The 17,910-nt window shown below is 41.6% G+C and overlaps 1 protein-coding gene across 2 annotated transcripts in view; it reads right to left on the minus strand.

Annotated features, from left to right (window-relative positions):
- The window catches only part of ETV5 (ETS variant transcription factor 5), a 57,989-nt gene that overhangs the window by 21,841 nt on the left and 18,238 nt on the right, over nucleotides 1-17,910 (minus strand). For both annotated transcript variants that reach the window (XM_043874813.1, XM_043874814.1), the window contains exons 6-7: nucleotides 7,941-8,070; nucleotides 6,749-7,039 (exon numbers count right to left, since the gene is read on the minus strand). In XM_043874813.1, the coding sequence (XP_043730748.1) occupies nucleotides 6,749-7,039; nucleotides 7,941-8,070 (421 nt within the window). The remainder of the gene's footprint in view (nucleotides 1-6,748; nucleotides 7,040-7,940; nucleotides 8,071-17,910) is intronic.

The following is a 17,910-nucleotide window of genomic DNA, read 5'->3' on the forward strand; positions in this document are numbered from 1 at the left end:
TTTCAGATAAAGAAACCAAAGCTTGGGAAAATTAAATGCCTCCCTGAGGTCACACAGATACGAAGTAGCAGAGTTGGGATTCAATTCCAGATCTGTTAACCTGTTCAACTCCAGAGCCTATATTATTCATACAATTGTTTCTATAATTGTTTTTAAATACCTTCTTGATGACATTTAAATATCATACAGTCCAGGCAGCTAGAAACCTTAAGTTTGGAAATTCAGAAATATACATTTGAAGAACTCTAGGATTGAAAAAATAATAAACACTTGAAACTTAATTTTTAAAATACCACAGGTCAGAACTTGTGGGGTATAGCTAAGGCAGAACTCGGGCAGGGAGATCAAATAATCGATTACTTGTAACCAGGATATTTTGGGGAGTAAAAAGAAAAGCTATCAGGAATTACTTTCACAAGCTATGTGACCCAGGAAAAACTGAAGGTATGGTCACCCCAACCTTAGGAGACATCTTATTTGGTCATGTATTTAGAGTATAAAGAAGCTACAAGTTAGCCAACCAAAGAAGCTAAAACAGAATAAACAAAAAATATAGAAAATCTCAGCAGGAGCAGAAACCAATGAAATAGAAAATATCCAATAGAACAAGCAAATCCAGAGTTGATTTACTGAAAAGACAAGTGATATAACCTCCTAAGACTAACACAGTTTAGATAAATAGAACAAAAAATGAAAAATGGATAAACAGATGATGCTATAGAGGCTATTAAAAGGGCATTGTTGTTCAGATGCTCAGTCACATCTGATTCTTTGTGACCCCATGGAGTGCAGCATGCTGACATTAGGAACAGTTTTATGCCAATTAATTGTGTATTTCTTCTTTATTTTAAATGCACATGGGCTTATTTGCTCCGTGGCATGTGGGATCTTCCCATATCAGGGATCGAACTCATGTCTCTTGCATTGGCAGGCGGATTCTTTATCACTGAGCCACCAGGGAACACCATATGCCAATTTTTAAAACTCGTGAAACAAATTCCTAGAAAAATTTGTTAAATTCACTCAACTAAACAGAAATCCAGAGCAAGACCATAGAAGGTGAGGATACTAAACTAGTAATTAAAAATCTTCCCACAAAGAAAATATCAGGCCCCAGTGGCTGTACTGGTAAATTCTTCCAAAATTTCAAGGAGTGAAAAACCCCAATTTCACACAAGCTATTTTCGAATATATAGAAAGGAAAATATCACTACTCATCTGGTGAGAATAACCTCAATGCTAAAACCCAACAGGGATAATGTAAGAAAGGGAAATTATATACCATTCTCAATCATAAATACAGATGCAGGAGTCCTAAATACATGTTGGAAAACCTAGCCCAGCAATGTATAAATGATTGTACATAACAAAGCTTAGCTTATCACAAGAATATGAGATTGGTTTCATATAAAAATCAGTACAATTCACCACATAGAAAAATTAAAGGAGAGCTATTCATTTGATCTCAATAGAGGCAGAAGAAGCATTTGATAAGATTCAACGCATATTCATATTAAAAAAAAAAAAACAAAACTCAGCATACTAGGAATAGAAGGAAATTTTCTTCAGCTTGATAAAAGGTAAAACAAAAACAACCCTATTTTAAACATAAGGAAATGCAGAAAACAAGCCCTCTTAAGATGCAGAACCAAAAAAACTTCCCATACTCGAACCGTTGTTGGTTTTAGTTGCTAAGTCATGTCTGACTACAAGTAACACTACTCAGTCTGCTGAAGGTTCCGTTAAGCATCTATGAAACTCAGTTTCGGAGAGTAAAGTGAATCTGTGCTGCCACACATAAAAACACTGTTAATAGGAGTGCATGGAAAGGCATGTGTCTGACAGGCTACAAGTGTGACTCACCGCCAAGTTCTTTCCTGTCTAAAAACTACAAAATGTGAAGGACAAAAATGAACAATAAGGCGTAGACTTGAAAGGAAGCAGAAGAGAAAAACCTTGCATATATTATGTCTCTTTAGCATCTTTAGGGAATAAGTAGTTTTCTATTAAATGTAAGCTCATCCTCTAAGCTCTAAAGTTTTGACAGAGAGAACCACAGAGAGAACCTTCTCAAACAGGCCATTCACACAACAGACCCTTTCTTGATGACTCTGGGGACTGGGTTCTAACTATCCATTTCAGTGTGGTAGGCTATTGCAATAACTGATGCCCTTAGGGAGCATCAAGAAGTAGAGGATTTTTTAAAAGGGAGTTTTTAAAAAAATTACTGTTGCGTGAAAACCTTCTCCAGCTGTAAGTGAGCAGGGGCCACTCTCTTACAGGGCACGGGCTTCTCATTTCAGTGGTTTTCCTCGTTGCAGAGCACAGGCTCCTAGGCACGTGGGCTTCGGTAGTTGTGGTGCATGGGGCTGAGCTGCTCCGAGGCGTGTGGGACCTCCCCAGGACCCCGGATCGAATCCATGTCCCCTGCACTGGCAGGTGAATTCTTCACCGTTGAGCCACCATGGAAGCCCGAAGCAGATGATTTCCCCATCAGGGGTATCTTCTTAAATTTTGCTTTTTGATTTTTTGCTTCTTGCTGTCACATGAGCGTGCAGTGGATTTCAAAATTCCTGTTGAGTCACTAAGTCGTGTCTAACTTTTTGCGATTCCATGGACTGCAGCACACCAGGCTTCCCTGTTCTTCACTATCTCCCAAAGTTTGCTCAAACCCATGTCCATTCAGTCGGTGATGCTATCCAACCATCTCATCCTCTGTTTTCCCCTTCTCCTCTTGCCTTCAATCTTTCCCAAAATTTCTAGATGCTGCATTTCTTAGTGGAGTCTCTTCAGTTGAACTGTGGGGACTCAACTTGAGATGGGATGACAGTTTTTCTTTATTCCATATCTGGCCAGTACTATGGGCATAACATAGGAAGATTTTTGTACACATTATAAATAGCACAATAAACCCCTGTGAGAGTGGGAAGGTTGAATGAGAAGCAGTCCTCCTTTTCAAGGAGCAGCTGGTCTTTAAGGATAAATGAAACATGTCTGAACATGCCAAATTACATGGCATTTTTTTCCTCTTTGGGGGGAGGAAATCACGAATATAAATCGTGGCTTTCAAATACAGTATTTATCTCCTAAAACGAATTTTGAGTCGTAAAGAATTATATACTGATGATATAAAACATTAAGAATATAACTGACTAGATTATATAGTCTTAGCTAACAATCACTGTCAATAAACAAAATATCTTGAAGACAAGATATTGAGTGAAATATGGTCTAAAGAAAGGGGTATACATCATGGTTTTTAAACCTCAAAAGAGCTTGTTCTACTCAACTGAAGGAATAAGGCACTCAGCAAAACAAAAAATAAAGGTGTGACAACATGGGTTTAGATAAATGATGTAGGAATTAAGTAGGATTTTGTAGTTTTAAGAGAAAGTCCTGCTAGTTTAAAGAAATAGATGGATAAAATTCAAGGTCGAAATGGATTTTTCAAGGTCCCTTACTTAGCTTTTAGTACATTGTTAGCAACCCCTCTCCTCTAAGCATAACCAAAGTGGGGTACTTATGTTTTTGGTTTCTAAAGGTAGGACCTGGTATTTGGCTATGTGACTTTTAGGAAGTCCTTTAGATGCTCTGAGGTCTGATTTTTTTTTTTTTTTTAATCTGTAAGATAGGGTTGTTTTTGTTTTGTTTTTAATCTTGCCTTTGTTACAGAGCTATTTAGAAAATCTCAGATAAGACTAATTTCCTTCTATCCTGCAAAATACCACATTTTTGTTACGGGGCTAATTTTGAAGTAACATTCCCTCTAACTTAAAAGCATAAGAAAAACTCCAGTTACTAACTAATCTATTCCACTTTCAAGCAGGCATAAGTTATTAAATGTGTAGTTACTAAGCTTATCATACCTGACTGCAATTTCTATTGTGTTGTGAGTGGCTCAGTTGTGCCTGACTCTTTGTGACCCCATAGACTACAGACTGCCAGGCTCCTCTGTCCACGAAATTTCCTAGGTCAGATACTGTAGTAGGTAGCCATGCCCTCCTCCAGGGGATCTTCCCAACCCAGGGACTCAACCTGGGTCTCCCACATTGCAGGCAGATTCTTCACAGTATGAGCCAGAATCGGACTAGGGATTTTAGTTTGTCTCATTTTCTGTGTGCAATCCTGTATCTACAAGCAAAATCACTTGTCATGTTTCTGGTGTATTTTGCATCACACAGATATCATTATCTCATTAATAACAGACAAGCACAATAAGAACAAAATTGAGTACTGGGCACTTGATTCTTAGAAAGAAAAAAAAAAAAAAGCTGAATAGGTGTGGGGGTAGAAGACAGGGGTGCACCATGATTTCTCAAAGTATGACAGTAATATTTCCATGTCCTGCCCCAGACCCACAACTCCATCTCTGGAGTAGAGCAAGAAGTCTACACTACTAATAATCCCCCGCTGAGGACTCCTCTAGTACACCTTCAGAGTTGATAATACAGTGCTCTGGTATAGAAGCCCAAGAGCCCGTGTTTGTTTGTGTTATATCTATCCAGGCACCTGCCCTTCACCTCAGTTCTCTCAAGGATCTCAGTATCACTCCATGTGTGGGTGAGGTCTTGATTTCAGACCCACCACTCCTAAAGGCGGAGGGTAAGGGGAGGTGAGTGCAAGATGGAAGGCAGATTTCAGGGAGGAATCGCCCCCTAAAAGAAATATCTACTTTCTGGCTCCTGCCTTTGGATACCTGAGGACAGACACTCAAATAGCAGGGATCAAATGTCCTCCTTTTGGGAGGAGGCCGGGTAGCCTGGAGACACACCTACTCCATCACTGAGACTAAGGCATCCTATCTTCCAGGGCTGTAGGAAGATGAATAACTACCAGCAGAATTAGTAATAGGAGATTCTCCCCCAGTTCAGTCAGCCATTGACACAACTGTTTACACAGGCTCCCTGGACATGAAACGGATTAAGGGAAAATACGAATAAGAGATTTAACACAAAGTGATTTTCCTTTACATATGGTATAACAAATTAAAGTTGGCTAATTATTTCAAATACAAAATATATACCCTACCCCAACCCGCCTCTTCAATTAATAATCTCTGCATAAAATCAGAAAAGACAGTTTAAAAACATAAAACCAAAATTATTGAAATAAAAATGGTATCCAGGCCCGAGTTCACAAACTGGCAGGCCTCGGGGGATGATTCTGCCCACAGAGATTTTGTTTAGTCTGCAAAGTATTACTGCTGTTTTAAATTTGAATTAGTTGCCAGCTTTAAAAACAAAAACAAAAACCCTGGAATTTCTACACTAAAATTCCAAATTTCCATACTCCCTCAAAGAAGTACAACTGTTGATACAAGCTAGTGACTAGCAAAAACTGTGAGGTACCTGCCTCCTTCAGATGAAGCGGCTCCCTGTGGAAACTGAGGCCTACCACTGAGCCAGCCTCCAGTCAACACTCTCTCCCCTCAGGCCCCGTATACCATTCAAGGCCCCTGGATCAGCAGGGGGATAAACACCAACCAGACAAATGATGTGGTTCTTTACGGTGACTTTCACTGCAAAGGGGGAAGGGAACTGGAACCAGAAAGGAGTGCTTGCTTTTTTCTGCATTTCATCTAGAAATAGTGACCTCCAATTAGATACCAGCAAGCATCTGGGTTGGACCAGGCCAGAGGAAGATAACTTATATATTCTTCCTCTCTTGCCTCCCTCCCCCAAGCAGAGCAAGAAAGGCAGAAAGGACAAACAACAGTCGCCACCTTGCAGCCATTGGTAACCACAGGTAACTACCTGCCTACGTTATCACTTCATTCCAGAGGGACTGAAATAAAAAAGGCCCCCAGAATATCCTGTATTATGGGAAGGCCACAAGCATGCAAAGTTCTAGAATACCACAGATAATGAACTTCAAAGGCTGGGTCCTAACAGGTTAAGTTTGGTACTTGCAGAGTAGATTCCTTTTACATCTGAAGTTTTTCTGAGAATGAATGACTTTGGACAAGTTATTCTGATGCCTCTATTTCCTTATTAAGAATGCAGAAATACCTGGAGTGAAATCAAGATCTCTATCTCAAAAGTAGAAAATTAAAAATACAGTCCTCAGGTAATCCCCTACTGTGAAAATGTATTATAATGAAATGAGTAATAACACCTCTGATAACTCAGCAATCTTCCCTAACACGTAAGTAAAATGGTAATAAAGTATTTATGGGTAGCATAAACCAAGGTGTGATTCTAGCAGGCAGTATCCAATGAGGAGCCAGGGAAGCTGCCCTCAGCCAGGGTCAACAGACCTGAGCAGGTCCGTCTTCCTCTGCTTCTACAATGGGGGAGAGTACAAGCTACCTCTCCCTTACCTACTTCATAAGGGTGTTGCAAGGCCTATGTCCCCTCTGCAGTACCTTAGGAGAAGGGTGATATGTTGTTTAGTCGCTCAGTCATGTTTGACTCTCTGCGACCCCACTAGGCTCCTCTGTCCATGGACTTCTCCAGGCAAGAATACTGGAGTGAGTTGCCATGCCCTCCTCCGGGGGATCTTCCTAACCCGGGGATTGAATCTAGTCTCCTGCATTGCAGGGGGATTCCTTACCATTGAGCCACCAGGGAAGCCCCATGGTGATAATATAAACAGGTCATATTCATATTATTAGTAGTCTTACCTCACAAGATGCCTCAGTGGAATGAGAACTTTATAGGTACCTGGTAAATATGACTACTACTTCCCCTCTCCCTGGGAGATAGAGGGGTGGGAGGAGGCGGTAAAGGAAGCCCAGATCAGCACCCACCTCTGTTCTGATGGATACTGGTTTTCAGGCATCATCTTTGGCATCTGCAAGGGCTGATGTGGCGGCCGGGGGACCGCAAAGGTTTGCTGCTGTGGTCCAGGTTCCGGAAGCGAATGAGGGGTGGGGGCGGGGCCCACACCTGGGACTGGGCCAGCTGCAGGGCCATGTGCCGCCGAGGTGGGCAGAGTTGCCTGAGGTGGGGGAAATAGGGAATTCTGATGGGTGGGAGACAGGGGGGTGGTTGGAGGGGTTAATGGCTTGAACCCAGAGGGAGGCTTCCTATCATAGGCACTGTAAACAGAAAAAGAGAAGGAACCATTTAGCTGCAATGAAGCCATTAGCGTGGTCACCAGGTCCAGCAGAACTCGAGGTTGCAGCCCACGGTTGCCAGGAAATGACAGCATTAACATAGTTAAATTGCTGGCAGCCCCGAGGGAATATTTGTACCTCTGAAAAGTGACAAACACACTGCGTCACAGGGACTTGTTTAACACTTCTAGTGATTCTTCTCAAAGATAATTTTAGCCTCAGCTTCCGGTTTCCTTTTTCCCCTTTTCTAAAAGAATTCTCCATGTATGCGCATGCAGGGGTGGATGGATGAGGGGAGAAATGAGGTCCTGGGGGAGTTTTCTGGCACCCTCTCCCAAGAATTCCAGGGTTCCCAGGAACTAGAACCTTTGGAAGACAAATTTCTGCTGTAACATCACTTAACAAAGCTTCTCCTCCCCTTTTCAGGCAGATCTATGTTTATCTTCTAGAGCAAAGAATGATTTAAAATTAAAGCTTCATTCCTGGGGCTTGGATATTCTTAAGTAAAGGGCACTGGCATGGGGATTTTCTTCATATATTCTGATGTGAAGATTACTTCTTTGGTGCTTAAAGTTCACATTAACATATGATAGACACGAAGGAGCATATAGTCCCTCCCTTGAAGCCACAGATCAAATAGCCCAGCATTCAGGGTTCTTTCCCTTGGGAGGGCTCAGGGCCCCATGAAATCAGTCCCCTGCAGGGCTGATTTAACAGTTCTGCACGTTACATGCAGACAAAGCCCATTTGGACTGGCTACAGCTAGAGGATCATTATACTGCCACCAGAGACGGGTGCACTACGCTGAGCGTCTGCTAAATAATACTGGAAACAATCAACGTGCCGGCCACTTCCTGGCCAGCCTTTCTCTGGCTCCACTTACCAATAGTTGTAGAGGCACTTTTCTCCATAATTAGCACCAAGAGCCTGCTCGTGGCTACAGGACGACAGCTCAGAGGAGGGGCTGTGCAGCTCCCGTTTGATCTTGGTTGGAGGTGGGGCATGAAGCACCACTGAAATCAGAAGAGGGATGAGGGGAGGGACAGAGAGGACAGTGATTAACAGGGAGCACAATGCTTCCTTCTGCAAACCCTATTTTAGCTGATTGTTCTTGGAACTCATGTCCAGTCACACACCAGAGGAAGCCAAACACTTAACACAGAGCCTTCCATCTAAAACCAACGAAAAGTTCTTTAAAGTCAGAAATCATCATCTGACACTTTAAATTAGCCAAGGCTTTTTTTTTTTTAATCCCCCCCACCCAAACTTTTTCTGTGTTGGGTCCACTGCCTGGAGGCTCTGAAGCCCTTAAAGATCCTGTAGGTGACGGTGCTTCAAGGAAAACACAGGTGTGATAAGAATACCAAGGATTGCAGACAAGAACAACTCTGTTTCTGAGAAGGACAAAACAGCCAAAAATATACTGGTAGACATTACATGTTAGCTTATCTAAGGCTTAAAATTGCCATGGCGAAAAAAAAAAAAAAAAGAGGTGCATATACAAATTAAATATGACTTTAAAAATATGATTTTAAAGTCCTTCCTCAAGCAACTCTAAATATTAGTTCTGAGTAAGAAATACCCAATCTTTAGGGGCACTTCAAAAACTTTTAAACTTTATATTGGAGTACAGCAGATTCACAATGTTGTGATCATTTCAAGTGCCCAGCAAAGGGACATATACATGCCTCCATTCTCCCCCCAAACTTCCCTTCCAACCAGACTGCCACACAGCATTGAGCAGACTTCCCTATGCTACACAGTAGGTCCTTGCTGGTTTTCCATTAAACACAGCAGTGTGTACATGTCAATCTCAAATTTTCAAAAGCAAAGGAATACAACGATGGACCCCAAACCACAAATAAGGAGAGGCTAGCTACATACGGGAGGCCTGGAAAACCTCCATGCTTGTGTCTGCTTCATGCCTTTCCAGTGCCCTACCAGGAAGGGCAGGCACTCATAACCAATCCTTTCACAGATGGTGCCAATTACTCTTCCTAAATTGACAGTATACAGAGCTGCTGCTTTGTTTGGAAGTTGATCGAACATTCCATATGTGATGCTGAGATGGCAGGGGAGTTAAGAGTTTTTCAAATGTATCTCGGGGCTAACTCATTTTAAAGAGGGTGTTTTACCCAAAGTAGAAGGGCAAACTCTTAGAAGACACTGTACTGTAAGGATTGTCTTCTGGCTATGGGCAAGAAATGCTACTTTCTGCCGGGTGTCTGGGAGGCAGAGGAAAAGGAACTAGTTAAGCTTCCCTACTAGCTGTTATCCACTGGATCAAAGTTCTCATTAAATGGCTAACAGTGCTTAGTCTCTGGTGACCCACCGAATTTTTCTGTTGCACTCAATGTTTACTCCTGAGCCATCTTCCAGAAGTTTGGTTTTCTTAGTGATTTATATAAGGCAGAATTAGTGAAATGACAATTCTTTTCTAAGACTGAACAATCTTCCTGCCAACTGGTCTCTCAGGTGCTTCCTCCAACCCTGAATTCTGGACTCAGAAGTTAACAAATGAGACTGAAGACTTGATCACAGATGACAAATTTATAAAGCAAAGTCCTGCCAGTGACTGACTGGCAAGGGCAGGTTTTCATAATTCCTTTCCTACAAAACGCCAACTGCTTTTCCCGAACACACAAAATAAGTTCGGAACTGGCAGATTATATTTAGAAGTCATTAGAGTCTCTCTCGTGATTTTTTTGATGGTGACATCATGGCAGCCAACCCTCAATTGCTATCAAATGTTTTCAGACATTCAGACACAGAAAATGGCTAAACTTGTTCTTGTTAGCATGTTGTTGGTAAACGAGAAGGGAGAGTCGGGTGTGCAGGGGATGTTCCTGGTTCTCGGCACTGCTCCTGGGTCATTGCTTCTCCTCTTACCAGTTTTCTGTCATAAAAGTTTTGGCAAGATAATGAGAACTGGTGATGATGCCCCAATGTAAGCAGCAGTTACATGTACTAGAAAGTACTTTTCTGATTTTATTTAAAGAAAATCATTTACAATCACTTCTCCTAAGTTTAGAGAGTAAATAGTAATGGCATTGTTCAATTTTCTCATTTCAGGCTTCAGAAACATTTTGACATTTTCATGGTATTATAAAAGTTATCAGTTCTTCTGACAAGATTAATACCAGAGGGTAAACCAAAGTTTTCCAGAAAGCAAACTTTTATAATGGCTTCAGAAATACCATATACACATTTTGAAAGTCTTAAGCTTTGGCTAATTCTGATATCTGTGGATGCTCAGTTGTGTCTGACTCTTTGAGGATCCATGGACTATATAGCCCACAAGGCGCCTCGGCCAATGGAATTCTCCAGGCAAGAGTATTGGAGTGGGTTGTCATTCTCTTCTCCAGAGGATCTTCCCAACCCAGGGAAGAAACCCATGTTTCTTGCATCTCCTGCACTGGCAGGCGGATTCTTTACCACTAGTGCCACCTGGGAAGCCCAATTCTGATGTCTCAATTTCCTCAAATCCACACGGCATTCCTCGTGTGCACCACGCCATTATGGCTCTACATCATATAGTACCTTCTATCATACCATAACTGTCCTATACCTGGACTCTTATGTTCTCTATCCAAAGGAGGAGTTCAAGAAGTAACTGAGTGCTGTGGTTTGGATTGTTATAACCTCCCAAATTCATACGTTGAAATTCTAATGTCCTATGTGATATTAGGGAGCGGCGCCTTTTGGGAGATGATTAGATCACAAGGGCAGAGGTATCTGAGGACACAAGTCTATGAAAGGGAGCCCTCACCCAGCCATGCCGACACCATGATCTCAAACTTCTTCCTCTTCTAGCTTCCAGAACAGTGAGAAATAAATTTCTGTTGTCTATTAGCTCCCCAGTCTGTAGTATGGTTGTTTAATTGCTAAGTTGGATCTGACTCTCTCTGACCCCATGGACTATAGCACGTCAGGTTTCCCTGACCTTCATTATCTCCTGGAGTTTGCTCAAACTCATGTCTATTGAGCCAGTGATGCTATCCAACCATCTCATCCTCTGCTGTCCTCTTCTCCTTTTGCCTTCAATCTTTCCCTTCAAGCTCTACTAAGATTCAGGGGTTATATTTCCAATTAATTTTTAACTTTGAAGGCAGGGTCCACATTTGCCTTTCAAGGCTAGACATGATGTTAGTCATTATTTTTTTTTCCCCTTGGGAGTCAACCATTCGAAGGAGGGAGAAGAGAGTGGAATATGGCAGGAATGAGATTTGGAAGTTTCACAGGTAATGGACAGGAAAGCCAGGAGGGGCAGTGTGAGGGGTAAGGAAGGAGGCTTGGTCTCCACAGAGAGGTTGCTGGGTCAGAGGAGGTATGAAAGAGCCTGATAGTCATATGTGTGTGTTTTAAGTAGGAAAGTAGAAGCCCAAGGAATGCTAGTAACTTTTAACCTGTTCCCTCTTTGTAAAATGAGATATACGATGCTGCCTTGAGAAATAAAGAAAATAGCACAGCACCTTGCAGATGGTGTTATGATGTTATATAATCATACACTATGGTTTCAAAAGTAGAGTGCTTACCTTCTTACAGATGACTTACTAAACCATGACAGAGACTGAGGACTATAAACCATGGCAACGAATCGCAATTAAAAGAGGAGCATGAACTCCTGAAGAAGTTTAAGAAAAAAAAAAAAAAAAGCTGTTTGACTATTTGAATTGATAGACATTTTCTACAACAGAAAACTTGAGTTTAATTAAGCTCAATTACAGAAGATGGACCCATAAAGCCATGATGTCCTATGAACAATTTCTGGCAAATAAGGGCTACCTTCCTTATTGCAAAGATTTCTTTCATTCATTCATCCATTGATTCATTTGTTGAGCATCTTCCATGGGTCAGGTTCCTGAAGGTGCTAGGGATATGCTGATAAACAAAATAGACATGGTGGTCCTTTTCCTCATGGCATGCATAATTTAGTGAGGGATCTGACTTTTAGCATCTTCCGATAAATGTAATTAGAGTTGGACTAGAGTCTCATAGTCCACTTAATTTAGGTCTTTCCATTTATGGAGAAGGACCCTGAGGCCCAAAGGAGTTAAAGGAATGGCTTGAGGTCTTGAAGCTGTTGATACTGGAGAGGAAAGGAAGGAAGAGTGCCCCCAACTGTCATCTCGATCATCTTCCACATTGACAGAAATGGGCGATATTGCATTCACCCACTATGTTCATCAAAAAGAGGACATAAACCCTGTTTTCAATGAAAACAACAAAAATACCACACTACACCTGATTAAAAGAAAGTGTTCTAGAACAAAAGAACAATGGATAACTAATACCTCTGGAAAAGAACCAGGCAGACCAAGAAAGAGGCAACCAGATGGATCCCTTCATTGGCTGTGGCCAGTTTACTTAACATTATTTTATCCAATCTTCCAAACCCAGTGAGAAAGCTACTTTCATTGTCTCCATATAAGAGATAAGAAAAATCAAGGCTCAAAAGGTAAACTGCCAAAGTCTCATAGCTCTAAGTGGTTAGTATACCAATCAGTTGTCAGTCATTCCATTATATTGCCTCCCAAATGGAATCTGAGCATAAAGAACTAAATCAAAAAGGGATTAAAAGAAATACGGAAAGAGATGGAGAAAGAAGACAACACCAGAGAAGCAGAAGAACATTACTTGCCAGTTCTCGGGGTCTATATCCCCGTGTTTACTCTGTACTCTCCAGCTGCTGACATGCCTGACACATCTGAAGCCACTCAAGGACTTACACTTTCTCCTGTCTCTAGGTCCCCAAAACGCCCAGGTTCCCTCCCTCACTCTTACTTGCAACTAATATATCTTGATTCTAGCGGTTTCTACTTCTTAGTCCTTGCTTCCCATCCTAGTATTCCATCTATAAGATCTCATTCCCCTTCTATTGTCCAGCTAATCAAAATCTTTTCAGATAACTGCAGGCACTGTGGAAGACCTGGCATCTACAGCCAGTCACTGACCAGCCAGATGCCACACTGTTGCTGTGGATACCGTCGTGCACCCCCAAATGCCCCGCCCCTCCTGAAGCTCCTGCTTCCTCCTAAATGCCACCTCTGAGACAAGAACATTGTGAGTGAGCTCTCTGGACTTCTATTTGACTATCAGAACTCTGTTAAGGATCCGTACACAAATGAGAGTCTCCGTTTGTCTGGGATAGGAAAGATGGGTTGGCTGGCTGATAAGATATGTCTACATCCGTGGGCATGCACTACAAAGTACAATGCATTGCTCTGTAGACCACCATAACACCGTTTAAAATTTAGACAGGATGCTCACAAATCAACTAACTTAATTTCATAGTTTCTTTTCTTACTAGGAAACTCCTTGGAAGATTTTTCTATCTGACACCATGATAAAACATTAAGCCTGTGATCCTAGCCAGTGTAGTAAGTTAAGAAAAATGAATAAAAGGAAAAACGAGAAGGAAAAATAACTCATTCATTTATTCCAAGGTGGGTACATAGAAAATATGAAAGTATCCACCAAGTATGAGAATCAGTAAGCTAACTTACCAAGATCATTCGCTACACGGCCAGTACATAAAAAGAATGACTTACATACACAGTAACCTAAACAGTGTAAAATTTAAAAAATACATTTACTGTAGCAACAGATAGCATCAAATACCCAGGAACACATCTAATACCTAGGAACACATCTAATAAAAGACATGCAAGGTAGCTAAACTGAACTATAAAACCCCGAGGAAAATCAAAGAATTCTAAATAAATAGAAGAATACATCAGTTCACAGGCTGGAAGGCTTGATACTACAATGACATTAATTCTTCTCAAATTTACCTATAGGCTCAATATAATCCCAAACAAAATCTCAGTACTCAGAAATGAGAATGAAGAAATTACAATCAAGTTTTAACAGGGACTCTCACAAAAACCCTAAAAGCCAGATACTACATGACCCCATTTATAATAACATTCAAAAGGAAACAGAATTATTCTATGGTGTTCCAAGTCAGGATGGAGGTTACTCCTGTCTCTAGGGGTGGTGCCTCTTTAGGGAGCACGTAGAGTCTCCTCACTCTCATAAATTCTAGGTCTTGATCTAAATGCCTGTACCATTTGTGAAAATTTATCAAGCTACTCTTGTTATGCATTATTTCAGTTGCTTCTATTTAAACAAACAGCCCTGGGACTTCCCTGGTGGTCCAGTGGTCAGGACTCCACGCCACCAATGTAGGGGGTGAGGGTTCGGTCCCTAGTTGCGGAACTAGGATCCTACTTGCCTTGGGGCCTGGCCCCCAAAAAAGGCAGCTCCTGTCCTGGTCAAACAGCACCACTGAGTTAACACTAAGATTTCTTCGTTTTAGAAAATCTTTCTTCTGTGATGGTGGAGAAGCAGTCTTTCAAGAAATAACCCAATTGTTTCAAAATAGAAAAAAGTAGATAAACTAACCCATTCAAGAGAAATAATAATTCCCTCTGACAAAATCTGTTTCCTGCCCACAAGTACAGGCCTGTGGATTCTGTCCAAGGCAGCTATGATGCCAGTGCTGGCAGTGAACTTCACTACTGCAGCGCAGAGCTGCAAAACAAAGGAAAACACTTTTGTTGAATGTTATGATAAATGACAGTTTGAGTCAAAAGGAATTTTTTCAGAAAGACATAAACCACCTTGTCTAATAAGCCTTTCCTTTGGTGCCTCATGATCGTCAAAGTTTCAATTCGCCACAGCCTTTATTGTGAATACGTACGGCATTTATGTAATAGATACTGAGTGTCAGAGAAACTGCCGATCAGTTATGCTGTGGTCTGACCGGGGCGAAACTAAGCCAGTCCTACTTCTTTGGCTTCACACAGAGGCTCCGCCTGCTTCTCTTAGGTGTTGCTGTTAGGTTTTGTTTTGGGGTTTTCCTCTCCACCTTCTTCAGTTTCATTTTCATTACCTTCATCTAGAGCAGACTCATCTGTCCCAAATCAGCGTGCAGGCCTGACCTCAGGGCAGACCTTATTTGGTTATGCCTGACAGCCATGATCTTGCTGTACACGGAAGGTTGTGTCTCATGATGGAAGTTGACCAGGACACTAATACCTGCCTCCACATGGCACGTCCTTGCGGTTATGTCCCAGTGCCAGCCCATGTCTCCAGAGCCTCTCACAGCACTTGTAAACGAATGTGGTGCAGATGTACACGGCCATGGTTGAGAGACTTCTGAGGATTCCCAGAGCCATAATCCTACAAAGAAGCTTCATCCCTCAGCTTACTGCTCTCTCTGCCACCAGCGTTGGGTCACTGTTCCTTTCTTAGACCACTACCACCTCACCTCCTTTTCCTCCGGAGTAAGGAATACGTACTGTGTAGTTCCAAGAATGGTGGCAGGGGGAGCCCGAGACACCTGCCTGTACTGCTCTTTGGTTGTGGCGATGAGTAGAATACCAGGCAAGAAGGCAGAGAGACATGTCAATTTAAAAATGACGTTGGCAAAATAGAGCACTTGTGGTCTCTACTCCCCTGATTACTCCTAACTTGTCAGGGTGCCCACAGCCAAAGACCAGGGGGCTTTAGGTCACTAGATGTGGTGTCCCTTGAGTTCTGCATACAAAGAAACCCCAAAAGACCTACTTTCCAACATACTGCTGACTTTCCTTAGTGCTGGCCTTCCTTGGACAAACTCTGAGACAAACCAAAGACAGACAGTTAGTAAGAAAAGGATAGACAGGCTGAGGTTTATTTAAGTTTTACCATATTACTAAAAGTTGGAAGTCTTTATTGTAGTTTACTACTACTCTGAGTAGATTAGAAACCATTTCAAACATAAAACATATTCCTAATCTTGGTATTTCTTGTAATTGCTATAGCAAATGACAAGGACAGGAGATAATTCCCTGTTCTGGGAACCAAAAGAGGTTCAAGGGAGATTAAGTGGACAGGTTCTGGCACTTAAAGAATATCTGGAAAAATATCTGGATGCCTTTTGGATTTCTAAACCAAATAAGAGACATGCTCAAACCCGTCTGAATGGATGGTTAGCACTGTTTCTGCCCGGCAACAGTTTCCAAAAATAAAAATTTGAAATGTTATCAAATTTAGGGGCACAAGTTCTAAAAGTAGAATTGGTGGAGATACATGGGACTGCCATTTTCTCTAATATCTGACAGTGCTAACCTTTGTAAGCATAAATTAAAAAATTGAATGTAGCAAAAACCACCCATAAATAGTAAAAAATCAACTATTTAGTAAGCTGTGCTAAAAACTGTAAGTCCCTCAAAAGCCTTCTCTTCAAACATGCACAAACCTCTCCATTTGACTCACTCTGTTCTTTCACCAGTGTTTCAAGGTCAACAAAATAACATGGATATGAGGTGAGAAAACCCACAACATAGGGAATTTCCAGGCCTAAATTCAGCATTTCTGTGTGTTTGTGTTTCTATATATCCATTAAATATGTATCCTAAAAAGTCAACTACAAAACAGCTGGCCAGGACTCTTCAAAAAAAAACCAGAAAAACAGTCAGTGTTACTGGGGGGAAGACGGCAAGGTGGGCAGATTCTTGTCCGAGATAAAAGATGTAACAATAAGCTTGATGTACAATTTTTATATCCTAGATCAAAAACAATATTGATATCAGTTGTAAAAGACAGCTGGGGAATTCTGAGTATTACTGAATAAAAGTTAATTTTCTTAGACTATGTAGAAGAATGTCCTCAATCTTTTGAGATGCACACTGAAGTATCTGGGGGTGAAATGTGATAAAGCTTGCAACTTTCCAATAACTTGGAAATAAAATATAGAGAAATGAAGTAAATGTAGCAGTGTGTCTTGAAAAAAAATCAATAAAATGGCTATTATATCATCTCCTCTGAGATACTTGGAGGAAAAAAAACCTATCTTATGGTTGACTAAACAGGTCAGCAGACGTGCTAACAACTTCAAAACCATGCCCTTATACATGAAGGAAGTCACCTCTGGCCTATTACCAAACCTGAAGACTGTCCTGTTTATCTGTACCTTTTACCATGTTTGGATAATACAGCCCCAGGAATCTAAAATTACACAAGGACAAATGTTGTCATACTCTAACATCTAAGCCAGTGGTTCTCAAATATTTTTTTGGCCCTGGCCCACTTAGAAAGGAGAAGGGAACACCCCAGAGAGGGAAAAATAAACTGCCACTGTTATCACCATGACGACTGTCCATGCCACCTCTACAGCTGCTGGGTAAAAAGACCGCAATTACATAAGTACAAAATAGTAACAAAAGTAAAATCGACCAGCAGTTCCGTATACACATTAATAACACATTTAACAGGAACTAAAACAGAAGCTCAACTCAAGTTCACAAAGCATTTTTGGCAAAAAAAAAAAAAAGAGAGAGAATGTCCACTCCTTGTGAATGTATGAGCATAACAGGTTTAGAACACAACCAGAAGACAGGACAACTCAGATTTCATCCCCTGAGTCCTCAGGAGGGCACCCTGCACCAACCTGTGCAGGTGACAGAAGGAATGAAAGTTCTCTTCCCCAATGTTCTCCTTCATGCTTCCCTCTAAGCAGCTGGTTTGGCTCCTTCTGTCCAAAGAGGTTAAGCACGGCCAGTGCCCAGAGAGGAGGCTGGAAATGGGTGACCTGGTCTTTTGGTGCCATGAGCACTTGGGGGCGGGGAGAAAGGCACAAGAGTTTCTGGGGGCTCCAATTGGCCCAACCTAGCTTATTAGGATAAGGGATCAGAAAAGAGTGGAGCTTAAGACCTAAACTGTGTTAAGTCTGTTGGCTTGGGGAATCCTCTGTGCATTTGTCTTGGGAATCAAGAATGGCAGCAGGACTCTGGGCTGGAAAAGCTCTCCATATAACTCATGGGAAATATGACAAACGTCTGGTACAGCCAACACCTGGGTGAGCA

This window comes from Cervus elaphus, chromosome 19 (genome assembly GCF_910594005.1).
Source record: "Cervus elaphus chromosome 19, mCerEla1.1, whole genome shotgun sequence".
Lineage (NCBI taxonomy): Eukaryota > Metazoa > Chordata > Mammalia > Artiodactyla > Cervidae > Cervus > Cervus elaphus.